We start from the raw sequence: 27,880 nt of genomic DNA on the forward strand, positions 1-27,880 counted from the left end.
TACTGACCTTTTTCAGTAAAAGTGGTATTTGTCCCAGTTGCTGTCATCTTACTTTTTCTGCATTTTTCTTTCTACTTAAGAGTGTCACAGGAGTGATTGAGTGTCTAAAGATCATCACCCGTGAAAAGTCCAGACGCATTGCAAAGTTTGCCTTTGATTATGCTACCAAGAAAAGCCGCTCCAAGGTCACTGCTGTCCACAAAGCTAACATTATGTAAGTAAGATGTTGATGTGGAGAGTCTTCAGTGGTTTGTTAATATTTTTAATTCTCCCACTCATTTGGCTAATTCCTCATCTTTTTAGGTTATTCCTCCAGACAAATATAAACATTTGGAGGGAGTAAATGAAAAGGTATAATTGAAATTAGGCATCTTTTTCAAGCTCTTTAAAATTCTTTGACAGTATTAACAAATTGTTTCTGCATGGATTATACAAAGTGTGCTTCTGTTACAATATATCCCAAAGACTAGCATGTTTCACTAAATGTTGATGCTAAATCTTGTCCCGTAGTGGTGAGTGTTAGTGTGTCTTTCAATGGAATGGCACCCATTGCAAGGTTTTTGGGATAGGCCTCAGCCCTTCTGAATTTGAAGTAAGCAGGTTTCATAACGAATAAATGAATAAATATTTGAATGTTGCAGCTAGATTACAAGTTCAGTTTTTTCAAACGCACTAACGTGTTCAGACAGAAAATAACTGGAATGGAAGAAGCTCTGAGGGGCAGGTGACTAATTTTATTCATATATCAACTTCTTGGATAAGGAGTGACATGTTATCTTGGTTTACTTTTTAAAAAATCTGTAAAGCCATATTAGTGGTGTTAATATGAATTAAGTAGAATTATTCAAATTATTGTCATGTTTTAGTTTATTAGTTGATGAAGCTTGTTCAAAATATTAAGGAAGCACTTACATCACACGTCAGATCTTGATAAATAAAATATTCAAGTTGAAAATCTTTCCTTAGTATTACTTTGTAATTTGTTCAGAACAAAATGATGTAACTGTCACTGGAAACCAAAATCACCAACCAATTAAGTGCTGGTTTCAACATCACCTGGAAAATCAAAGTTAAAAATTGAAATCACAAGTTGGTCCATCTTGTGTGAATTTCATCATGGCAACTCCTAATGTAACTCAGTAGTGGGTATTTCCCTCATGTGTCTGAATGCACTCCCAACAACTCCTGGACATGCTCCTCATGAGATGGTGGATGGTGTCCTGCGGGACTTCTTCCCAGACCCGGATCAGGGCAGAGAGCTCTTAGACAGCCTCTGGTGCTATTTGGCAGCATCAGATGCACCAGTACATTATGTCCTCGATTGGATTCTGGTGTGGGGAACATGTAGATCAGTCAGTGGCATCAATGCCTTCATCATATCTATCTATCTATCATCCAGTAACAGCCTACACCCTCTTGCCACATGAGGCCAGGCATGTTCCTGTACCAGGAGCAACCCAGGGCCTACTGCACCAGCATAAGGTCTGACAATGGCTCGAAGGATTTCATCCCGATATCTTAACAGCAGTCAGGGTACCATTGCCTAGCACGTGGATGTTTGTGCGACCCTCCAAACATATGCCTCCCCAGACCATTGCTGATCCACTGCCAAACCAGTGTTGTAGTCTGCATAGCATTCACCACAGCGTCTCCAGACTCTTTCACGTCTATCACATGTGCTCAGTGTGAACCTGCTCTCATCTGTGAAGAGAACGGTGTGCCTGTGATGGAGCTGCCAATTGTGGTATTCTCTAGTGAATACCTTTAATGCTGCTTGGTGATGGGCTATGAGCCCAAGTCCTTCATGGAGTCTGTATCTGACAGTTTGGTCAGAAACATGCACACCAGTAGCCAGCTGGAGGTCATTTTGTAGGGCTCTGGCAGTGCTCCCCCATTCCACCTCGCACAAAGGAGCAGATACCAGTCCAGCTGCTGGGCTGATGCCCTTCATGGCCCTGTCTGCTTCTCATCATGTAATGGCCCATCTCCTGGTATCTCCTCCATGCTCTTGAAACTGTGCTGGGAGACACAGCAAACATTCTTGCGACAGCACATATGGATGTGCCAACCTGGAGGAGGAGTTAGGCTACTTGTGAAACCTGAATTGTCTGCAGGTACCATTTTTTTTTACAATAATTAAGTAGATAGGACTGGTACGCTTTGTTTGGTTGAATGGCCTGTTCTCATCTAGATTGCTCTAATGTTCTAATTTGTTAGTTGTATGGTTTTCCACAGTTTCAGTAATAAAAAGAGAAGAATTTCAGCATTTTTCAAAAACATGCTTTTTTCTCAAAATATTCAGCTTACAGCCATGATAAAAATGTAAACCTGAAATGAATTAAAGAAAAAAGTCACCAAATACAAGTGTTTGATATGCATAAGGCAATCTGTCATAAACAAAATTGAAGTTTTTGGAGATGTTACAGTTGTTGTAAAATAACTATATGAACTGATAACTTCAATGGCCTTATAGTTATTTTCCTTCTAATATCGAATGCACGTATGACAAGCCAAATTAGTGAATGATGGTAAATGTGTAACTTGGAGAATCACTGCCTGTTTCTAAGTTTGTCTTTTGTTTTCTGACCCTTCTACTTTCCTCATTCTTTATTTTATTCTCTTTTCTAATATTTGTGCTATTGCTTCTCTTCTGACTATACATTTTCTTATTTTATGTTCATACTCCACGAGCTTAACCTAATCTATCAAGGACATTTACTAATGTGTACATATTTTCAAACATGAGAAGTCAATATTGTTTTTGCTTTTATCATGGATGTTTGGTTTTATAATGGTATTATCTTATTATTTCAGGAAGCTGGGTGATGGCTTGTTCCTTCAGAGCTGTCAGGAAGTAGCCCAACTGTATCCAAAAATAAAGTATGAGACAATGATAATTGACAACTGCTGCATGCAGGTATTTGTAGTAGTATATCAAAATGAAACTAAAAATCTTAGTACTTCAAAAATCAGGGGGAAGACATGCAACTATCTCATGTATTAGTTTTTAATTGTAATCACATATTCAAGGTTCTAATATAACTTCTTAAAATTTTTAAAAGGACATCTTTCATTTTCACAATTTGTTCTTTAATTGGTTAGGAATTTATAATGCATTTAAGTGGAAGTAATTCTGAATTGTCTACTGTTTTACTAAAAGAAGGAGAAATAAAGTTTAAGTTTATGTATTCTCTTTACAGCTGGTCCAAAACCCATATCAGTTTGATGTGCTGGTGATGCCAAATTTGTATGGAAATATCATAGATAATCTAGCTGCTGGTTTGGTGGGAGGTGCTGGTGTTGTCCCAGGAGAAAGCTACAGTGCAGAATATGCTGTTTTTGAAACGGTCAGTCATGATTTAATAAATATGCACTAAGTATGTTGTTTGATCATGAAAGAAAAGATTTAATTAGGAATATAAGGTATATTAAGGTTGCTTGATGGTTATTGCAACCCAAAATGTCACCACTTTGAGTATGATGGTTTTATGTGTATGTGTGTAAGTATGCAAGATACAATAACTCAAAAATGAATCGCCCAGTCTCAGTGAAACATTGTTCAGTTATCATTGTAAAATGGTATAAACCTACTTATTTCAGGCAAAATTGCTCCAGTTGATTTTACTAAACATAGACCACTGTATATATATATATATATATATATATATATATATATATATATATATATATATATATACTGTATATATATATATATATATACCATAGTTATAGAAAAATATTGTAACACTGTCATAATTTTGACTAGGTTTTCATCAGATTTATACATTTTAAGCATTAATGATCATTATTTGACCATTTTGAGAGTGATGTTTGTACATCCTCTTAGTATGTGAATCCCCGAGGTGATAACTCAAAAACAAATCATTCTATCTTGTACTTTCTCCAGATTTTAGTCCAATAGAGCCACCTTGCTTCTTGAGGCTGTTAGTATGTTGCAAGTTGGTCAGGCCATGCTCTTTATTCATGATAATAAACCTGAATTTGAATAAAACTTGGTACAGTTATTAGCAATTTAAATACATTTCAAGAGATGTACATTAAATACAAGTGTTATTTAATTGTGCCCAAACCACAGCACAATTAGGGGAAGGAGGTATACGTTTTTTTTCAACAAGATAAATACAGGGAGTGCAGAATTATTAGGCAAGTTGTATTTTTGAGGATTAATTTTAATATGGAACAAACACAGTGCTATCAGTCAATCCAAAATGTTAATAAACCTGAAACCTGAATGTTTCACAACGGAAATGTGAGTGTGAACATCATCAGGGGAATACATATGTGCACACAATTATTAGGCAACTATTAGTGTGCAGATTTATTATGCAACTAAAGGAAAAATGAAAATTTTCCCATCTCACTTGTTTATTTTCATCTGTTATAGTGAGAATAATAAACAAACACCTCAAAATTTACAAATAAACATCTCTGACATTTCAAAAAAAATAAATCAATCAATCAATGACCAATATAGCCACCCTTCTTTCCAATAACAGTCATAAGCCTTTCCATTCATGGAGTCTGTCAGTTTCTTGATCTGTTGACGATCAGCTTTTTGTGGAGCAGTGACTACAGCCTCCCAGACACTCTCCAGAGAGGTGTATTGTTTTTCTCCCCCGTAAATCTAGTGTTTAAGAAGTGCCCACAAGTTCTCAATAGGGTTTAGGTCAGATGAGGAAGGGGGGCCATGTCATTATTCCTTCATCTTTAAGGCCTTTACTGGCTGGCCACGCAGTGGAGAACTTTGATGCAAGTGATGGAGCATTGGCCTGCATAAAAATCATGGTCTTTTCCTGTATCACTGTTTGAAGAAAGTGTCTTGAAAAACTGGCAGTAGGTTTGGGAGTTGATTTTGAGTTCATCTTCAATGCAAAAAGGTCCAACTAGCTCATCTTTAAAAATACCAGCTCATACCAGTATCCCACCTCCACGTTGGAGTGGAGCTCTGTGCCCATTACTGATCCACAGGTCCATCCATCTGGTCCATCAAGAGTCACTCTCATCTCATCGGTCCATAAAACCTTTGAAAAAAATCTGTCTTCAGAAATTTTTCTTGGCCCAGTTTTGACGTTTCAACTTATGTTTCTTGTTCAGTGGTGGTTGGGTTTCAGCCCTCCTTACCTTGGCCATGTCTTTGAGCACTGAACACCTTGTACTTCTGGGCACTCCAGGTAGGTTGCAGCTCTGGAATATGAAAGTACTGGAGGATAATGGGTTCCTGGTAGCTTCACGTTTGATTCTTCTCAAATCTTTGGCAGCTAATTTGCGTCTTTTGTTCTCAACACGTTTCTTGCGACCCTGTTGACTATTTGCAACAAAATGTTTGATGGTTCTGTGATCACACAGCAATATCTTAGCAATTCCAAAAGTGCTGCATCCCTCTGAAAGACTTTTTACAATTTTTGACTTTTCAGAGTCAGTTAAATCTCTTTTTTGGCCCATTTTGCCTGAGGAAAACTAGCTGCCTAATAATTCTGCACACCTTGATATAGGGTGTTGATCTCCTTAGGCCACACCCTCCCTCATTACACAAATACACATCACCTGACGTGCTTAAATCCAATAAGCATTCAAGTTAATACAGCTTGGAGTTGGAATATACACATTAAAAATGATGATATCGTCAAAATACTCACTTGCCTAATAATTGTGCACACAGTGTATAAAGTAGTTGGCTTGCAAAGTTTTCCTAGTAACATTACAGATTTATTTTGAGAAAAGCATATACTGGAAACATAACCTTTTTTTAGTTTATCCATCTGTTTCAGCAAAATCTAAGATTTTCATTAACTCTAGTTTACTGTAAACATAGTGTGCATGTAATTACATGCATTTAATAACATTGGGGTTAGAGGTAGCGGTAACCAGCAAATGTGTCTCTACACACCAAAACTGGTATCAAAGTAAATAGTAAAATCATTTAGATTTAGCAAACATATTTTTGTATGCTACTCTTTTCCTTGTTTTTAGCAGAATTGTTGTCTTACCAACTATAGTAAATGGCCACCACTCCAAAAAACCTACAAACTCAATAAGGGATATGATGTTTAACAAGCTGTGTTTGCTGCAGTCTTCATTTTTTTTCAAGACTAATTGATACAAAATGTAGTTTCTCCATTAGAAGAAGTTTCTGATTTTGTTCTCAAAAGTTTAAATTGAATCCCTGGCATCTTTTTCAGGGTGCTCGACATCCCTTTGCTCAAGCTGTTGGGCGGAATATTGCCAATCCTACAGCTATGCTTTTGAGCTCTGCTAACATGCTGCGGCATCTCAAGTGAGTATAACTCTGGTGGCTTTCCATCTATCGTGGGGAAATAGTTGACACAAAGTGCTTGTTTTTGCTTAATATTTATTTTGGAGATCACTAAATGCAGTACAATGTATGTATTGGAAAATGTACACATTGTCATATTGTTTTTTTTTTTCTTCAAGATATGTTTGTTATCAAAGTGCAATTTGAAAAGGGGTAGTGCACTGTCTTTTTTAAACAACCCTTAAACCATTATTTTAGTACATTTTTCATTGCTGAAAAATCCTGACAGACTTCACACAGTTTCTTGCCATGTCTTTTAGTCCATAACACTCCAGTTTTGTTTCTTGGTAAATAAAAAGAGGACATAGTTTATTGTGCCATGAATGTCAGTATGTTGCTGTTTGTGGAACTGCATAATACCATTTAACATAATTTGACAACAAAAATGTAAAAATGTTTCCTAGTGGGTGATTGAAAGTTCACTTATTCATACTTTGTCTTGTTCCTCTTAATCCATCTTTAGTGTTGCAGTGTTTCGAGTGTATCCAGATTACATTAAACACAAGGCAGAAATAAAAACAGACAAGGCACATTATTATTTCAGGGCCCACTTATCCAAACACCCACACTCACCTGTCCAGGGCCAATTTAGTAAGTAAGCTTACAAATATGTCTGTGGGATGTGGAAGATAAAGTGGAGTATGAGGAGAAGGGCATTTGTTGACGCAAGGAAAATGTACAAACTACAAAGACCATGAACAGTCAAGAGTTCAAACCCTGTCTTGTGAAGCTGTGACACAGCAGTAGTAAACTCTGATACACTGCAGCCCCATATTATTTATACAGGTACACAGTATTCAGTTGTTGCTAATAATCTGGCATCTTTATTTTGGATTTATTGATGAGGATGATGAAGGGCTCAATTTGGCAACAGGGCAGGATTCTGAACCAGTCTCCGAAAGCTTGTTGGAGAAGAAAGCAGATTCTGGAAATTTAAAGTGAAACCCTAAAATATTTTTTTGTTCTTCCCAAAAACAGACATAAACCAAAGCAAAATTGGGATCCCATTTGGCTTTGGCATTTTTAATGTTTGTTTTCTATTTTCCATTTGATTTTCTTTCCGTTTCCCATTTCCTAACTTGCGTTCATAGTTCTTAAAATAATTGCTGCGTTAGCTCAGTCTTGAAGATGCCACATATGGTTCAAATCTAACAACTGCATGATCTAGTGATTTGCTTAACCTAAATCTTACCTCGTATCAGTGGGCATAGACAGTACTGCCAGCTGTACCTCAGTCGAGGCTAAAGGACACTCCTGGAACTATAGATATTAGGTGGCCCAGGGGAACTGCAGAATCAAGTTGGTAGATTCTGCTTCATCTTTATACAGTAGGTCTTAGCTAAATGTAAACTGTTTACTTTAAAAATGGTAAAATATAATTACTGTAGGTAATGGATAATTGTATACTAATGGTAGCAGTAATGTAAATGATAGCTGTCATTATTTAAGAATAAGGCAGCAATAAAAAAGGAAGCTGTGTAACATTTATAAGGACAATATCAGCCATGTCAGAAAGGAGTTACACATTCTAGGACTGCAAGGTGCCCTGTACATTGTGAAAAAAGAAAATGAAGCAAAAAAGATATCACAAAATTTACTTGTACATTTTTCCAAGCAAATATTTACTAGTGGAATTGATTTTCTTTGTAAAGATTAAATGTCTTAATTTATTTTATCTGTATTTTGGTCATCACTTTTATTACTTTTAAGTGTACGCCTTGCCATTCAAAATTGTTATTTTTCTACCTTCTGCCAAAACAATAGTTACCAATTTGACTCTGTTGACTGAAACTAAAATGACTTAATATACTACTATACAGCTGTAGATGTTGATCTACAGTACGTGGTAAACATTATTTATATTCCTAAAGAAGGTTTAATTAACTAACAAAATAAGGACATTTTGCTCTTTCAACTAGTGTTTCCAAGTCTTATAAAGTAGTATGACTTCTTTTTTTTTATTCATAGCTTGGAGTATCATTCCAGTCTGATCTCAGAGGCAGTAAAGAGGGTCATTAAGACTGGCAAGGTAAGTCGTTTGACTGTGCTTGTTAATTGTTTTAATGTTCTAATGTTATAATCACTCTTTGATGCCTATTTTCTTGTTTTGTTTAACAACCCTGCTCACTCTGCACTTTTAAACTATTTAAAGGTAATTAACCTATATCTTTGCCACAGAGTTCCAGAATTCTTTTGGATTTTAATGCCATGGTTTATTCTACTGCCCCTTCATCTCCAACAAATACTTTGCCCTTTCCTAAATTGCAGGCTTTCATTTCTCAAACTAGTTTTCCATTTCATCATATTCTCCTTCAATTCGCTTTACTTTCTGCTTTCCAATTGATATTATCGGTATACAAGAGCTCCCTTGGAAATCCTTCTTACACGACTTCGGTTACAACCTCCTTCACTATCATGAACTTCAACTGATTAGAACAGATTCCTGGCGCACCTTCACCTCAAAACTTTCATTATCACCATCTCTTGTTCTGGATAACCTTTGCGCTTCAGCATGCTTTGACAGCACTACAGGCACTAACTGTTCATCCACTTCTTACTTTCCTATTGCTTATCCTACCACCTCTTCTGGCATCCTGTCAAATGTCTTCTACTGATCTAATAATGCATAATGCAGCTTCTTTCTTTTTGCCAGATTCTCTTTCTGCATTTGAGATTGCATTGTTTGTTCTTTTCAAAGGCAAGAAACCAAACTTCCTTAAATGTGACATCAGAATCATTTATCAATAGGTATACACTTAAAAATAAGACGTTTCTCAAACTGAGTAAGCATGTTAGTAAATAAGTTGATTAATACAGTAAAAATGTGGAAAGTTATCAGAAACTTACAAGTTTGATGACATATGTGATGCAAATACTCTAAACTAAATATGAACAGCACAATTGCTTTCATCAGATACACATCAACATATGTAGCTCACGTACCGCACATTAACAAAGTGCATTTCAAACCTGGGGAATTCACATTGGTGTAGGCCTTTTTGTATTTGGGTGTTGAATTCACCAAATGTCAGTTTAACTGAAAGATCCATTCTTTCAAATGTTCCTTAGTTCTCTGTCTAATTAGATAACATCACTTCCTGTATGCTTGTCAAATTTTATTAGATCCTTAAGTAAGGAAGGAATAGTTTGTTGCTTTCTCTTACTCGTCTGCTTATTTCTTTGTGTTTGTTTCCTTTTGCTTGTGCACTTACCTATTTGATTTTTAATTTCATAGTCCATTTTAATGCATGCCAGCATGAAAATGAAAAAAATGCATATCAGTATACAGGTGGTGAGCAGTGTCATTTAAATTAACACTACAGGGTGGTCCAGGTCTAATTATGTAGATCCAGATTGTCTGGATGACTTTGATTTATGCAGGGACAATTCCAGTTCAGCGCAAAGACGATTCTTCATGTCGTCAGTTCACACACTTCTCGATGATCCGGGATTTTTTGGGTGATTTTCTATGTAATAAGCTTAATAAGTTATAGCGTAATGAAAATTGGATCTGGACCACCCTAAATAAAGACCTCTGTTCTGCTATTTCACTCCCTAGCTTTCATTATTTGTAACTTCTCCTATAGCTTATCATGTTGTCTCTTTTCATTCCCTGTAATTCACTTTTGTGTTTTTTAGCAATGACTATTTCAATGTGCCTGCTGGTTGTTGTGGTCTAGTGCTGTGCTTACAGAACTGCCCTTTGGTTTGTTGGTCTTGGTATTTCTAATAAAATGGCCTGGTATTAAAATATGAAGCTTTTACACTGGCCTCACATTCTATTCTGGTGCAAGACAAAGCGCAGTATTTTACACTGACAAAAATTCAAAGAAAAATCAGGTTGTTATGTCATATTAGCTCAGGCCCAAAGAATTCTGCAGTTGTTTTGTTTATTTATAGAAAGTAAAAAAATGAAGAGTTCACAAATAGATAGATAGATAGATAGATAGATACTTTATTAATCCCAAGGGGAAATTCACATATAGTCTACCTCATTAAATTTATGAAAAGAACATATGAAATGAAAAAATCAAATTATTATTATTGTTATTTTTTTTATCACAGTATCTACTGTGCTGTAGGTGTTTGTTCCTTATGTAAACTGGTCATAGTATGTCTTCAGCTCAGCAGCTGAGCCGCTGTGCATGGGAAACCCCACTTTCATGGTCAAAACCATAGTGTTAAAAATCTTTATGTTAAATATACTGCACATAGTGAAAAAGAAACCAGTATGCTGGATAATTCTGGACAGTCTACTGAGGTAGTATTGTGTGTTTATGTGGGTTGTTTTGCAGCCACACAGATCAGTGGACCCAGCATCTTGCTGCATTTGTGTTCACTTTATTTGTGAAATTTGCTCAGTCTTTCCATATGTATGGTGGATTATACTCTTAGATTCCTCCAGTATCCCAAAAATAAGCATGTCAGGTTTAGTTAGAATGCTGAATTTGGCCCAGTGTGCAATTGTGTCCTGTCATAGTGCAGTATCCTCTCTAAACTGGTTCCTTATTTACACACAATATGGTGAGGAAAAACTGGTTTTCCTTGACCCCACAATGGTTAAAAAAATCAATATAATGATGCTGTGCATTGTTCTAACAGGGCTGTCATTTCTTGCATAGATTAAGCATGAGAGTTTTTGTGCCTGCATGTCTGTAGTACTTTTATTTATTTATTTATTTATTTAAGTTGCTTGCTGACTTCATGTCCTTCCCTTACATGTGCACCAGGTTCGGACTCGAGATATGGGTGGTTATTGTACTACCAGTGACTTAGTCAAGTCTGTCATTGATAACCTGCACCCTCTACATCAGCGCTAAGGACCCTGAGGGATTTTCTCAATTCATGTCTGCTGTGCCTTCTGTCTTTCCATCCTTTTTTTGTGTTGAAGGACAAATCTACTGATGCTGTTGGGAAAACAAGCTGCTGCTGGTGCATCTGAACTTATAACCTGACCAAGAAATAGTGCCTTGCTTATTCATAAAAATTTTTTTTTTTTTTTTTGCTATGCTGCAGGTGATTGTTTATATTATCTTTTCTAATTTTCAACATGTCATTGAGTGATTTTTTCGGAAATCAAACAGTATTGCTTTGTTTGGGCAATTAATGGCTCTAATATTAAAGGCATTCACGTCTTGAAAGCATTCAAAGCCATCACAGAAGGAAAATGTATGTAATTCTGTTCTTAGTTTTAAAGGAAAAGTATCTGTTATAGTATTTCATAAGTATAAGCAAGTAGACTACATAATGAGCAGAGAATAAGGAAGGAAAGCAGTTAATGCAACAAGATCATTAGAAATTAAACATATGGTAAATTATAGGCAGCTATATGGCAAATATTAATAAAATCCTTCAGCATGATTAAATTGGAAGGTAAAGTTAAACTGAAGAAAATTGTGAAAATGCAGTTTTCAAATAGTTACAGGACCATAAGGTTTGATCAGTTTCTGATGAAACATTCTCAGCAATGGATCATAACATTTTTTGTAATATTTAAATACAAAGGTTTTTTTCTTCACACTGGCATAAAACTTTTTATTCTTTTTTTCTGTGTAACTGATTTTTGAGGAAAATATATCTACAATAAATTATTGCCATCATTGACCTTTCTTAAGATTTATGTATGGTATACCAGTATTTCTCCTAAATCCGCAGAGGTTAATTGCAAGGCCATTTTAGAATTGCCTGTGGAGTGGCACCCACTGCAAGGTTAGTCTCTGCCTTTTCAATGCAGTGCTTCCAGGGTATATTCCAGAACCCACAAACCTGAGCTTGATTAAGCACCATTGTTTTTTTTTTCCAGTAGCTATAACTAACACAAGGTAATTTCTCTGTTGGCCCACGAAACTGCCAAAGGTTTTCGCTGAACTCTAGGGTTCCATTGAACACAGTTTAAGAAACACTGACTTAGAGTATACATTTCCAGAGCATCATCCACAATGTCAAGCCATACTGCACTTGGTGGTCCCTGCCCATGACCACTGGCACTGAAAGGAACATTTTATCAGCCAGTGTGCACTTCGTCTACCCTTTCACTTGCTTTATAACCCATAGTCTGTCCATCCCCCTGAAGTTCCACATCTGTTCCTGTCCTCTCTTCAACTAAGCGTTAAATAGTTGATGACTGGAAGCTAAAATGAATCAGGTTTACATAAACATGTCCTGCAATAGACTAGCACCCTGCCCACGCCTGTTTTCTGCATTGTACCCAGTGTTCCTGGAATCAATGCTTTGCTGCATTGATATAATTGGAATCAAAAAGTTTATCTGGTTTTATCCAGATTATTATGTTGTAAACAGACAATTGCCAACAAATTACACCCTGTTTTACTACAAAGCAGAAAATGCAGTTTAACCAGCTCCACAGTCAAGTTTATACCAGTTGTGAAATTGTTCCTCACATGCACAGGTGTCAAGCAGGGAGTGCAACCTTGGTTTTCGGTCTCTGCAGTTGCTGGAGGTTTTCAGCTAAACCTGCTGTTATTTTCAGGTTGATACCGTTCTGAGCAGGTTTTATTCACTTTATTTAGACTTGCCTTTGTTGTTACTTGTTACTTGGTAATGGTCAAACAAATAAAAAAAAGATTTTTTTGCACCTGCGCCTATGTTTTAATTGTCAATAACAAATAAAATGAAGGGAGCAAACATATCAAGAAAAATGTGTAGTTGAAACTGAATATGTGTTAAAATTACTTCTACGAATACAAAACTGAGTGAGAGACTATAGCATTGGAAGAGAAAATACTTGTATTGAATCATCATTACACCTGTATTTTTTTTTTTTGTTTTGTTTTTGATTGATCTTTGTCTGGTCTTTTCCCATTATACCACTTTGCTAAAGAGAACACTATTATCAGGAGCACATTTGTCCAGACAACATACTGTACTCTAGCTCTGTTGGTAGATGAGGCACCACACAGAGGTAACAGTACTAAGATAGGAAAGGTTAACCGCGATCATCTCAGGCTTGGAAATCAGATGGTTCTACTTCTGCAGTTTGTGGATATTCCATGTAATGCATTTGAGAGAAGAATTAGCATATAGAAATCTAAGGTCAAGGTTCTTTCTTGTAAAAGATTGATTTCTACCCTGCAGGTAAGGAGTGAACAGCTGCCCAAATAGAGGAGTTGAAATAGCACAGGGACCTGTTCAAGAGTAAACGTAGGTTTGATTAACCAGCAACACAGGACGGCAGCATCAGTTTTGCAGTTATTGTATATCAGACCAAGGTGGTGAAGCAGGAGCTAAATTCCTTTCTTAAAATGTTTGATTTAGTGGTCAGTTTGTGAGCATAACTACTGATTCTCTCTGTTGCGGTGGTTTAATGATGAAGTTGGGACACCCAGTGGGCAACTCACACAGGAGGGGATGCACCAGGCATTACCTACATTTTGTAGAGATTGTATCTCTTGCCTGGCCTGGGAGCATCTGTTAATTCCCAAGGAGCAGCTGGAAAAAAATCACTGATGACTGGGTGGCCTGGTCAGTCCAGCTTGACACTAAAGATATACTTTACACAAAGATGATATTTTTATATGTTATTTACACCATGTATGTTTTAATGGTGCTCAAGAAAAACATTTATTCCAATGTTTTAATGCAGGATGGAAAGAGAAAATGTTTATGGCATAATAGAAGCCAATAGTGAGCAATGCAGTACAGTGGCAAACAATGTGAAAAATGTCCATGGAATAAAGAAAAAAAAAACCTAAAAATCACACAATGTACAAATTCCATACTTCTTTTTACTAAAATACTATTAAAAAGACCAAACTTAATAAACTAGAATAATCAGTGCACATTATATATATAGCAAACTAAAGCCTCATGGTATTGACTTTTTGCATTGAAGGCAAAACTCTAGACCAACGGGTGGTGGGGAGATTTATCTTTATTAATTCAGTTAAAATATAGATAAGTAAGTGCAGACACAAGTGCAAAAAATGATGTATACTGAGAGGTGACAGCTACTTCCCTTTATTTCTGCTTGCATAATTGTGTAAAACATTGTCCATACATCAGGATATTTCAAAAGAAGGACTAAGGCTGATGCCACAAAAATATGCAATACTGCATTTAATAAATTATGTATATGAAAAGAATGTTGTCCTCCTCAGACAAGAGGAAAATGGAGAATATGTCTGCATTTCCATTAGAGAACAGCAGAGACGTGGCTAAAGAAAGCAAAATAGTAAATGACTACATGACCCAGTCAGAACACTGACCTGAATCCAAATCTGTAGAATTAGTATTGTTATAAGTAAAACAAATGCCTAATTCTAGCAATAAATTACATGATAAAAAATTTACTTAATTAGGTCAAAATTTTCTTGCGTTGTTGTAAGACAAAATAATCCATGTTTGGTATAAATCAATTATTTTCAGTATGTCCTATTGGTACTTGTTTGAAACATTTTATTATTTGAACATTTTAATTAATTTAGACCACTTTGCAAAGATCTAATTTCACTTTGACATTAAAGAGTCTTTTTCTGTTGGTCACTGTCAAAAAAGCCAAATTAAATCAACTGTGATTTAATGTTGTGTAACAGTTAAATGTAAAATCTTCCAATGGGGTGAATACCTTTTTATAGGGACAGTTCTATAGAGTGAGCAGCTCTAGTAGCAGTACTAATCAGTAACTTTCCCCTAAGAAATACATTATGCCTTTAATTCTGAAGTTTTATGAGACCCTCTGCTTTTGTCCCAACCCATTTCAGAAAACCATTCAGCTGTTTACTCCAGCTGATCTCATTATCACCATTTTTTTTTTACTTCCCTTATTGTGCATTTTAAAAAGTACAATATTGTGACATTTACACTTAGAAGAAATTGTGGAATATTTATTTTTGCTATAGCTTTAAATGTGTAATTCTGTTTGCCATTTTCCTATTAATTCACCTTTATTTCATTGAGTTTGTTCCTTTAATTATATTCCAATATGACAGTTAACAGCAAGAGTAAAGGCTGAATGCTGAATCTATGCAGGTACTTGAGTGTCATAGCCACTAGCATAACCCTTAATAAATGATGGCTTAAATAACCAGAATGTCAGGAATATTGGAAGGAAAATCATGTGGATGAGAAAAATCATAAAAAGCAAGGTTAAAAAAAAGAGCAACACTGAATTTTCTCATCATTTTTTGTATTGTACATTTATTTGTAATGGATAAAGTTGCATGTTTGCCCATCAATGTGCATTCAGTAACTCATGATGACAAAGTGAAAACATTTTCAGAAAGGATTGCAGATTTATTCAAAATCAAAAACTGAAATCTCTCATTTATGTATTAAGTAGTCTGTTGAAGACTTCTTGGGTAAGTGTGGACGAGCTTGCACATCTGGATTTGGGCTTTCTGTATCCACTATACATGCTTGCTACATTTTAATAAAAATGTGCCAACCCCAATTTTATAATTTATAGATTGACAACCAGACAATAGAAACTGAGAAATAATAGACTGCTTAATTAAGGCAGGGGTCCTACTTGAAGCTGAAGTTGGATGAAATGAAGACCTGTGACCACGGTGGTACCCCGGAAATGAACTTGAGAATCACTTCATTACACCATTTTATTAACATTCTTTCATATCATTTGAACTTCCAGATGCCCTCTGTCAGTTAAAGTACTTCACATTTATCATTATATTTAAAATTACAGAATTATTATGTAATAAGTAAAATATACTAATTGTTAAAGATCCTATAATTAACAGTAATTCCTTAACCATATCATTAAAGACACCACCCTACATTCATGGAGTACAAACAAAACATTTTTCTACTCTGATTTAAATATTATAAATATTCCTGCTAAAACAATGCAAATTATATTAATAGTTGTATCAACACTGCATTCCGTGTAGAATGGGTGTTGCAGGAGATTAGATAACATAACTTAATCCTGATGCAGTGGCTAAGTATATTAATGTTTTCATTGTAATCCAAAGAATCTGCATTGTCAGTTTTAAACAAGGGAAGCCACAATGTGCTAAGGCATGATGTAAATGAGCAGGTTTTGTATATGATATATATATTAGATTTTTTTTATATTTAAAAGCATTATTTCCATTACATAAAAAGTAAGCATGAGCTATACATTTGTCCCTTTGAATAAGAGTTTTCAGTCATTGCTAATTAACTTATATTGCATGTCTTTTACTTGTGGGAGAAAAACCCACATGGGCACAGGAAGTACATGCAAACCCAACAGACAATGATCAAACCAGAATTTGAACCCTCGTGTTGTAGGGCAGCTTTGCTAATGATGATACCTCTTGCCAAAGTTATTAAAGAAACTATTAATAATTTGAGTTTCAGGTATAATATGCCAACATTTTAAAAATGAAAGGAAACTCTGCATTTGTTGGTCTGGCTGATTGAGAATTGTTTGAACATCCACATATTTTTAATAGGTAAAGTTGAACGATGTGACATTATCCATTTTGCGATGGCTGGAACACAAGTCCTTGGCTTAAAAAGCCACTGCAGGACTCTCTTAATATCTGCTTCTTCTTGACTGGGTCTCTCACTGGAATGCAGTGTTTGTTCCTTATCTGATAATCTGATCACTTACACTTTGAGGCACCATTTAAATACATGTTAAGCCTTTGGCTGAAACAAAGAGCCATAGCACAACGACTACCAACACTGATGGACAAAACTTTGCTCCAACAGTCAACCAAAAAGGAGGTCTTTATGTGCGCCCAAGAAACCAATAACAAGTCATCTGTTCCTAGTTTTAAAAACATTTGCACACTCTCAACCTGGCTATAACTTCTGCATTCTGTAACAAAGACCCATAGGGTGTGACTGTAACAAAGGTTGGAGAAAACATTTTACTCTGAAGGGAAATATGGCGCAGAACCGAAAGTGTGGAAGACTTATTTGTATTGGAGTTGGACGAGAGGGGCCATGAGCCCAAGCCTTGCTAAGGAAAGCAAGTCCATAAGAGAGAGACCATATGAAAAACCCATGCATTCACCATGCTAATGACAAAAGATAAGTACACCAGCTCTCCTCCGGGTGTAATTCTGCTAGCATTGTATGTAAAAGCCTCAAAGACAAAAAATGTAATAAAGGCACCCTTGTGTAGGGTAAGCTGTTGCTATTACAATTTTTGTCCTAAATCCAGTAAGAAAGTGTAGAGCAGCATCTTACACACAAACAGTTTGGAAGGGTGGAGGTGGTGGGGGTAAACCAGTGTAGACTGGCTGTGAGCATAATAGTGCCACCTTCACAGTGCAAGCACTAGAATCTTAACAACTAACTAAGCACATATCCATCTTAACCACATGAATTGTAAGATCAGAATTTATAAGTAATGTGTCTTTTTCTATCAGAGAGAAAAAGATCTGTCTAAACCAAAAGAATGGTAAGTGCAGACTCCAAAGGTTGGTTGTAGTTAGAAGAGATCCTAGGCATCTTATGTCTGCACCAGTGAAGCAACAAAACACCCCTGAGTGATCACAAACACATTTGACACTGATTGTCCCAAACATTATGGTGTCCTGACATGGGACCATGTACAGTATAAAGAGTGTTGTCATTTCTACATGGTGGCTGAAATATATGCAAATAACCTTAAATGAAAGTCTGCAATGTGCACTTTAATCACTCCTGATTTGATTTGTAATTTTAAAGTGAAGTAAATAACATTGATTATTTCATTACAATGGCACCTGCCAAGGGTTGAGATACGCATATATTAGGAAATAAATGAACAGTTCTTGAAGGCAATGTGTTGAAAGCAGGAGAAATGGGCATGACTAAGAATCTGAGCAATTCTGACAAGGGACATATTTTGATGGCTAGATGACTAGGTCATATCTCCAAAATGGCAGACCTAATGAGGTGCTCCCAGTATGCAATGGGCATGTGAGGATTAGAACTGGACCATCCGGCAATGGAAGAAGAGAGCATGGGCTGATGAACTATTTTTTCTTTTGGATAATGTGGATTGGTAGGTGCATGTGTGTTGTTTACCTGGGGAACAGATGGCCACAGACAAAGGCAAAATGTGATGCTCTGGGCAATGTTTTGCTGGGAAACTTTGGGTCCTATCATGCATGTGGATGTTACCTTGACATGTGCCACCTACCAATAAGATTGTTGCAGACCATGTACATTTCTTCATGCCAACAATATTCTCTGATGGCTGTGGCCTCTTTCAGCAGGATAATGTGCCCTGCCACACTGCAAAAATGGTTCAGGAATGTTTTGAGGAACATGACAAAGATTTCAAAGTGTTGACTTGGCCTCCAAATTCCCCAATTATAAATCCAATTGAGCATCTGTGGGATATGCTGGAAAAACATGTCTGACCCAAGGAGGCCCCCACCTCGCAACTTGGATTTTCCAATTTTAAAAGATCTTCGCTAGCATCTTGGTGCCAGATACCATAGGACACCTTCAGAGGATTTTTGGAGGCCATGACTCAATGGTTCAGAGCAGCTTTGGTGGTACAAGGGGGGCCTACACAATATTAGACAGTTGGTTTTAATATTGTGGCACATCAGTGTATATAAATATATATATTGTCGCATATATTCATCTTTTTTGTCCTTATCTATACTAATAAAAGGCAAAGCCCTCACTGACTGATTCACTCACTCACTCATGTTCCAACTTCCCGTGTAGATAGAAGGCTGAAATTTGGCAGGCTCATTCCTTACAGCTTACTTACAAAAGTTAAGCAGGTTTCATTTTGAAATTCTATGTGTAACGGTCATCACTGGAACCTACTTATGTACATATATACAGCCATAGCCTGCAGCTCTGTCGGCGTGTGAGGCGGAGTTGCGTCCCCCATCATCACGCCTCCCACGTAATTGAGTGCCTGCCCATATAAGGCTGTCCGTCAGCAGCCATCCAGCAGACACGCTGCCGCTAAATATTCGCGGGTGAAGCACTGTGCTTATGCAAATGAAGATGAGATGGTCAGGGATAGACTAGTGTTTGGCACAAACTCGGCAAAAGTGCGAGAGAAACTTTTAAGTGCTGGGTCATAGCTAACATTAAATAAAGCCGTGGACATCGCAAGATCGCACGAGATAGCACAAGCACAGCTGAGAACCTTCGATGCATGTACTCCGAGCGGCTCATGTGAACTGACTGTGAACGCAGTAAGCAGAGAACAAGCAAGAGCTCTGAACAAAAACACATTACACAATTAAGAAGGCAGCAAAAGAATATGAAGCGAGTGACGCATACAAGCATATTCATAAGTGCAGCTACTGCGGAAACAAAGCACAGTGTAAACCTTAAGTTTAAATTAAGTTCATAGGCACGCTGCCGCTGGCGTTTGTCATGCCTACGACGAATATGATATTCGCAAGATACAAGTTTAATGAGAAGACACAGGGTATAAATGAGACTTTTGTTCACTTTGTAACGGAGTTAAAATTGCTGGTGAAGGACTGTGCTTATGCAAACGAATAGGAAAGCAAGGTGTAAAGCTTAAGTTTAAATTGAGTTCATAGACGCGCTGCCACTAGCGTTTGTCATGCCTAAGACGAATACGATATTCGTGAGATACAAGTTTAATGAGAGGACGCAGGGTATAAACGAGACTTTCGATCACTTTGTAACGGAGTTAAAATTGCTGGTGAAGGACTGTGCTTATGCAAATGAAGATGAGATGGTCAGGGATAGAATAGTGTCTGGCACAAAACTTTTAAGTTCCGGGTCTGAGCTAACATTAAATGAAGCCGTAAACATCGCAAGATCGCACGAGATAGCACAAGCACAGCTGAGAACCTTCGATGCACATACTCCGAGCGGCTCACGTGAACGCAGTACGCAGACAATAAGCAATATCTCCAAAGAACGCTGAACAAAAAATGCATTACACAATTGAGACGGCAGCAATAGAATATGAAGCGACTCACGCATACACGCATATTCATAAGTTCACCACTGCGGAAACAAACCCCACGGTGGAAAAAGTCAATGTCCAACTAAAGCAAGACAGTGTAAAAAATGTGGTAAATTGAACCACTTCGCTGAAGTTTGCAGGACTGGGAAAGGTAAACCCATGCATGCAGTGGGTTATGTCTCAGATAAAGAGGAAGACAAGCTGTTTATTGATGCAGTAAGAAAGGAACGACCCTCTGAAGCTGAACAAGCCTTTGTAGACATATCAATAGGAAAGCAAGGTGTAAAGCTTAAGTTTAAATTACGTTCATAGACACGCTGCTGCTAAATATTCACAGGCAAATCCACAACTTAATACCGGTTAAACATCTTAGATTCACGAGAACCGATTTGGATAATGATCACTTCGATGAATGAAACCTGTTATCTTTACAACGGTTGACAACGAAGATGAGATAGTCAGGGATAGACTAGACAAACACGGAATGTAACTTGAACACAACACATCCTCCAAATACGAACCAGATTGAAACAAATAATTATAATCAAATCCTTGATGACAGCAACACACATAACAGTCACAAAACAATTACATTGACAATCATGTTACATTATTTTTAAAATGTTTCCTTTACTTTTTCATAACTTCTTTAACACACTACTTCTCCGCTGCGAAGCGCTGGTATTTTGCTAGTGTTATAAATAAATGGTATTATTTGGTTTGTTGCAGCAAGTGTGTTTGGGATTTTTATTGAAACTAGGGGGCTTTGCCCTGCTCGCTTCGCTCGCCAACCCCCAGGCCTGCGCTATGCGCCAGCCTCTTTGTGGTTCTGCTGCTCGCATATGGGGATACGGATGTACAATTTAAACAGACTTTTATTTTCATTGGAATTGATCCATATGCATAAACACAACGTATAACTACCTGTGATTGAATTTTGTTTCTTTCTCTCCATTAAATAAAATTACTTTTTCGAATATTTGGCTCTAAGATTTGTTGTCATAGCAAAAGCTATTCTAACAGGAAACTGTAAACATTTTAATATGAATGTCATATTAAGATCTCCTTTGCTGTCTAATGTTATCCGCGGAAGATGTACTACATTACCTTTCTTGGATACATCCTTCTTTCTATAGTAATTCGTGAGGACAGCGTTAACGGTTGTAGATATTCTTTGGGATATTGTAAGTTGTTGTTTTCATCTTCCGTACGATTACCTGTTTCAGCATAGTCTATCGATACGAATTTAACCAACTTGTCGTGTAACCGATCGATATTTTTGGACGCATTTAACCAATTTGCTGTGTAACCGTAACTGTGTAACATTTTTGGTGTTAATTCATTTGACTTCCTTGTTTCTTTGTACTAGGATTGCCCATGTACTAATTTTTTCTGTTGATAACCCTTCATGATGAAATTCTTCAATTAGATTTGGACATAATACATCTTCTTTAATTGGGAACTTAAAGTGAGGAAAATGTTAAAATCTACACAGGATTGAGAGGTGAGAGGACTGTGGTCTTGTTTGAAAATGTTTGAGAGGAGGGCGTGATTTGAAAAAATCTCTTGGCAAAAGTCTCGTCTTGCAGGACTAGGAAAAAATGTCCAAAAAGCCCTGTCGCGTCAAAGGATTTTTTTATATAATAAAGAGAAATACAGTGATCCCTTGCTATATCGCACTTTGACTTTCGCGGCTTCACTCCATCGCGGATTTTAAATGTAAGTACAGTGATCCCTCGTTATATCGCGCTTCGACTTTCGCGGCTTCACTCTATCGCAGATTTTAAATGTAAGCATATCTAAATATATATCACGGACAATGGGTCTTTTAATTTATGGTACATGCTTCCTCAGTTTGTTTGCCCAGTTGATTTCATACAAGGGACTCTATTGGCGGATGGCTTAGAAGCTACCCAATCAGAGCATGTATTACGTATTAAATAAAACTCCTCAATGATATGCGATGTGCTTCCCGAGTGGTGCTTGATTGTTTGCTTTTCTCGGTCTCTCTCACTCTCTCTGACGTTCTCTGCTCCTGACAGACGGGGTGTGAGCAGAGGGGCTGTTTGCACAGAGGCTGTTTGCCTAGAACATACGGACGCTACTCTAAAAATGCTGAAAGACTACCTTCACATTGCTCCCTTCTGTTGCGGCTGCTTTATCGCGGTGCCCAACAGCATGTATTGATTTTTTGATTGTTTGCTTTTCTGTCACGCTCTCTCTCTCTCTCTCTGAAATTCTCTGCTCCTGACAGCGCTTCTTTGAAGAGAAGATATGTTTGCATTCTTTTAATTGTGAGAAAGAACTGTCATCTCTGTCTTGTCATGGAGCACAGTTTAAACTTTTGACTAAAGGGTGTTATTTCATGTCTAGAGGGCTCTAATAATGTTAACAGTGTGGGAGAATTTATAAGGGCTTAAAATATATAAAAATAACCATACAAACATATGGTTTCTACTTCGCGGATTTTCACCTATCGGTTCTGGAACGCAACCCCCGCAATTGAGGAGGGATTACTGTATATATAAATATATATCACGGATTTTTCGCTGGTTCGCGGATTTCTGCGGACAATGGGTCTTTTAATTTATGGTACATGCTTCCTCAGTTTGTTTGCCCAGTTGATTTCACACAAGGGACGCTATTGGTGGATGGCTGAGAAGCTACCCAATCAGACCACGTATTATGTATTAAGTAAAACTCCTAAATGATATAAGATATGCTTCCTGCACGGTGCTTCACACACTTCAAAGCTCTAACAGCCCGTATTGATTTTTGATTGTTTGCTTTTCTCTGTCTCTCTCACTCTCTCTGACATTCTCTGCTCCTGACGGAGGGGGTGTGAGCAGAGGGGCTGTTTGCACAGTGGCTGTGCCTGTAAAAAATGCTGAAAGACTACCTTCACATTGATCCCTTCATTGCGGCCGCTTTATTGAGGTGCTTCCCATACTTAAAAGCCCAACAGCCCTATTGAGTTTTGCTTGTTTACTTTTCTCTCTCTCTCTGACATTCTCTGCTCCAGACGCGCGCACTCCTTTGAAAAGGAAGATATGTTTGCTTTCTTTTAATTGTGAGAAAGAACTGTCATCTCTGTCTTGTCATGGAGCACAGTTTAAAGTTTTGACTAAAGGGTGTTATCTCATGTCTAGAGGGCTCTAATAATGTTAAAAAAACGTATTTAGAAGGCTGTAAACAGGTTTTCTATGCTCTAACTGCGAAAATATTATATTTATAAATAAAGAATCCTACTTCGTGGAAATTCATTTATCTGTCTGGAGTGGATTAACCGCGATAAACGAGGGTTTACTGTATAACAGCGCGGAGAATATTTATAAACAGTGTGGGAGAGTTTCTAAGGGCTTAAAATATATAAAAATAACCATACAAACATATGGTTTCTTTTTCATGGATTTTCACCTATCACGGGAGGTTCTGGAATGCAACCCCCGCGATCGAGGAGGGATTACTGTAGTCAGTTGCCACATCTGGACATTATTTGTTCATAATTTTTATAGATCACTATATATTTCTGGTGTCTTGGCTAGAAGGTGAAACAGAGATCCTTTGGTGATTAGAAATTAAAATCTCACATATCTTACATTAATTTGGCATTCCAGAGTGGGAAAATTGCTAATTGTTTGCCATTACCTAAATCAGTGTTATCAGGTGTTGTCACTGATTAGGAATCTGGTTGGAACACAAACGTGCAGCCACAGTGTACCCCCAGGACCGAGATTGTGAAAAACTGACCTAGATCAACACTGACTATTGACTGATTGAGTATCATCAATCAATCAGTTCTTCTTCTCACACCATACAGTAGTTTCCTACATTCTCATTCTTTTTTTTAGTGTTGGAGGAAAACCCACACACAGACGACCTTAAATGCATGGTAAGGAACTAGAAATGTTGATCTGTAAAGTTTTTGGTTCAAAGACGTACATTTTTGGGGATGAGTTGTTAAAAAAAAAATCTTTGTTACATTATTTTGTTTTAACTTTGCATTAATGAGTTGACTCTTAATTGCTTATCCTTTTCACATTCTCAAATTGATCGTGTCACATAAGAGTAAGAATAAAAGTGAATGTCTCATTTATTGAAAATAAAATTAATCAAGGAAGTGCTGAAAGAGTCTTCTGTTTTCTTTATTCTAATTTTTATTTTTGTCATTTGACAGGTACGAACTGCAGATTTAGGTGGTTATGCTTCTTGTGATGAATTCACACGAGCAGTTATTGCTAACCTGGGCCTCTGAACTTCATATTCTTTGCAGACATATTGCTCTTGTGCTACTCTGTGCTTTGCCATTAAATCTGTCACAATGTGTGGACATATCAAGAAAGCAGCTCTAAGTTCATCTCCTTAATAACTTACCACCAACAACTTAACTGCCTCTTCAGTTACAGCTTTTTGTCATCATTTTTGTAAGTTCAGTTTACATTACTTTCCAGATTTTTATTTAAACTAGATCCTCAGTCTTTACTGTATCTTACGCTAATTACTACTGCTGAGAATTCAACACTCCGGTTTGGCCTGTCATCACCTTATTCTCACCTTATGTTATAATGACTATAATCCAAAAAATATTATATAATGTCATTTTTTTTTTAAATTCTCTCTTCTGAAAAAAAATGTAGAGTAAAAGACGACAAACAATAGTTGTTTTCATATCATATTTACTGTATATGGTTATCTTGGCATTTATATTTATGTACTTCTTATTTGTAAGTCAGTTTGAATAAAAGTATCAGTTAAATAAGTGAATGTCAATATTGAATGTAGACAATGAATGCATCTGGAAATCAGTGACATCTACATGTCAAAATCATTTCTTGCTTATGCATTGTAACAGTGGTTCATTGTGTTAGAGCAAAAACATGTGTAACAACCCAGGGACTTGGAGGCGATCTCTACAATATCTTGGAATAGAAGCTGACGTATAGGAGTATGTCTTTTGATGGTGTGGTTACTGGAAAGGAGTTGCCTGGGAAAAGGACAGTACCAAAGTGACACAAGTCATGGATGATCCTACAGGAAAACCTCTACAGGGGAGAGAGATGGAATACTTCCAGTGTGGGAACAGATGGAAATTATGGGACTATAAACCCTGCCTTTTAGAATGATGACATTCCAATTAGAGTTGCAAGTTCACCAAAGTAAGAAAAACAAATTGTAGAACCGAAGCAGGATGATTGCACAATTGCCTCTGGACACTTAACAACAGGCAACCTTGACTATACTACGAATGAGTTACTCTTTTTCCTAAACAATAAGGCTGAGGAGGACTAAAAAGAGTGTGATTCCTTAAAGCCAGCAGGCAGTAGCACACAACTGGAAAACTAAGACTGTCATACCCACTAGAAAGAGAAGTCATCTTTGAGATGTGTTTATGTAACTGGGGACAGCTGGAGGTGACTCTAGTCTTCGTTTCCTGTACCCAAAGAGGGATATTCTTGACTGGGGAAGTGACTCTTCCCAAGGCCTGTAAGTGAATTTTGAGGTGGGGTTTAAAAGCATCTCTTTGTAAAATTACAGTGCCTGGAGTTGTGACGAGGCCAGGATCAAAAATGAGAGATTGGATGAGAGAGAGAGATGGCATGTGAGAAGGGTAAGTGCTTTAGTTAGTTATGACCGATTCAGTCATTCCAATTAAAAAGGCCCAAAAGGTCACTATTACTACTAAAGTGAGGTAGAGAGGACTTTTATGTGTAACATAAAAAGAGCAGTCAGAAGAGGCAAAAATGGATTCAAAAAGGTCTAGAAATCAACAGACAAAATGGGAAGACTTAACAAGCTGAGTTGTAAACCAAACATTGGCTATGTCCACACTACAGGGTTTACATTTAAAAATGTAATTTTTAAATGAAGGCAATCTCTTCTCACGTAGAAGTAAATGGCTCTGGAGAACATTTTCAAAAGTCTCCATTTTCAGGAGTTAAAAACACCAGGGTAGGGTGGATGAAAGTTGATAAATGTCTGCATTTTTAAATAAAAACATAGCAGTGTGAACATAGCCGTAGTCAAAACCAAATACAGTAATCAAAAACAGCTTCAAAAAACAATGTTTTAAGGCTAAACTAAAAGTAGTATTTGCCCATTTAGTCATCTACATAGTGTAGAATTTTTGTTTGTATTAAAAGAGGATAGTTCTTTAAGACTACTCTTTCTAGATAATTTAATGAAATGACTGTTAAAAGTCCATTCCACTCGATCACAGCATTAACAATCCAAGTTTCCATCTTTAGTGTTACTTATGAATTTGGATCTGAAAGCACTTATAATTTCATATAAATTAAAGATGGAGGGAAGGATCTTCTTTCTCTTTTAGTGTGGAAAAAGCTATGAAAACAATTGCCAAATATCAGTGTAAAGTTTTGACATTGAAATTACCTTCAAGCAACTGGGTATGGCTGGGAGCATGGAACTTTTAAAAACTGCATGAGACATGACTATAATTTAAAAGTTAAGTTGTCAAACAAGCTTGAAAGTTTTTTAAGTGTATACCTAACATGAGCTCTACATATTTTTTTTTTACATGTATGTATGGGAAAGGTAATACAGTATTATGATCCAAATCACTTTGGAAAACTTTAATATTTTAGATGGATGTTCTCGTTTATTGTTTGAGCTCATAAATGCTAGTCATACGGGAAAACCAATTATACAATCATGTTGGATATTTTTTTAATTCTAGGTCTCTTTTTGGCAAATTCCTTGTGCTTATTTTTGGCTTTCTTTTTCAATAGCGGGACCTGCCAAACATGACAGTTTCATTTGTGACATAACTGATTTAAAGTAGTTTTATTTTATCAGTATCAGCTTGCTGACCTCTTTCAGGTATTGCTCCATAACATGGTTTGTCAAAAACAAAGTACATGCAGTACACATATCAGGCAAACTTGGAGCTGGCATAAATACACAAACAAGATTTGTCCCACCTGGTGTGTACAAATTCAATTAATAGAAGCATTACATTCACATGACCTTACCCATAGATCCACCTTGTTCTGAACTTTAATTCCTGCCTTCCAACACTACAACAACAATGTATTTCTTGTGTAGCCCAAAATCACATAAGGAATGCCTCAACGGGCTTTTCCAGATTCTCTTCATTAACAGTCTCCCATCCTTGACAAAAAACATTGTAGAGAAATCTTGGGAAATGCAATTCAGAGAGAGAATCCCTTCCAGGTAGGGTGGGCATGCAATGGATGTCAAAAAATGGAGCAAGTACAATACACAAAACAGAACACAAGTAATCCTCTCCAAAGCACTAGGTGGCCAATCTATTATTGCCTGTCAGAAATACAGTATAACTGTACAAATAGCAGTAAAAGTGTGTTTGGTTTTTTCCTATGTCGTTACACAATTACTGAACAAAGACCTAATCATCATCTACCAAGGCTATTATTGTGTCCTTTCTTCTATCACTAATCCTCATTAACCAATTCTCATTACTGATGCAGACAGAAAAAGTGAATATCTACTCTTATTGTCTCCCTCTCTTAGCCCACCTTCTCAACTTTGACAGGTGAAAATCAGTTTTTATTTAATTGCATATTGCACGTTGAGTGTGGTGTCACTGAAGTAAATAAATAAATAAACAAGCAGCAAAACATTTATTATGCTGACATATTTTTGTGTTTTTACTTCTTGTCACATTTCATAAT

At 36.8% G+C, this 27,880-nt stretch overlaps 1 protein-coding gene across 3 annotated transcripts in view; it reads left to right on the forward strand.

Moving 5' to 3' along the window:
- Positions 1 to 27,832, forward strand: part of idh3b (isocitrate dehydrogenase (NAD(+)) 3 non-catalytic subunit beta) — a 41,796-nt gene extending 13,964 nt beyond the window's left edge. The window contains exons 7-13 of one of the 3 annotated variants that reach the window (XR_005634406.1): positions 81 to 214; positions 2,815 to 2,917; positions 3,201 to 3,347; positions 6,201 to 6,295; positions 8,303 to 8,363; positions 11,065 to 11,350; positions 24,388 to 24,465. Coding sequence is in view for 2 of the 3 variants with exons in the window: in XM_039759383.1 (XP_039615317.1) it covers positions 81 to 214; positions 2,815 to 2,917; positions 3,201 to 3,347; positions 6,201 to 6,295; positions 8,303 to 8,363; positions 11,065 to 11,154 (630 nt within the window). In the remaining variant the exon portion in view is untranslated. Of the gene's footprint in view, positions 1 to 80; positions 215 to 2,814; positions 2,918 to 3,200; positions 3,348 to 6,200; positions 6,296 to 8,302; positions 8,364 to 11,064; positions 12,930 to 24,387 lie in introns of those variants that run through there. The other 2 variants (XM_039759384.1, XM_039759383.1) reach the window with 2 other exon arrangements.
- The last annotated feature ends 48 nt before the right edge of the window (positions 27,833 to 27,880 follow it).

This window comes from Polypterus senegalus, chromosome 7 (assembly GCF_016835505.1).
Source record: "Polypterus senegalus isolate Bchr_013 chromosome 7, ASM1683550v1, whole genome shotgun sequence".
NCBI lineage: Eukaryota > Metazoa > Chordata > Cladistia > Polypteriformes > Polypteridae > Polypterus > Polypterus senegalus.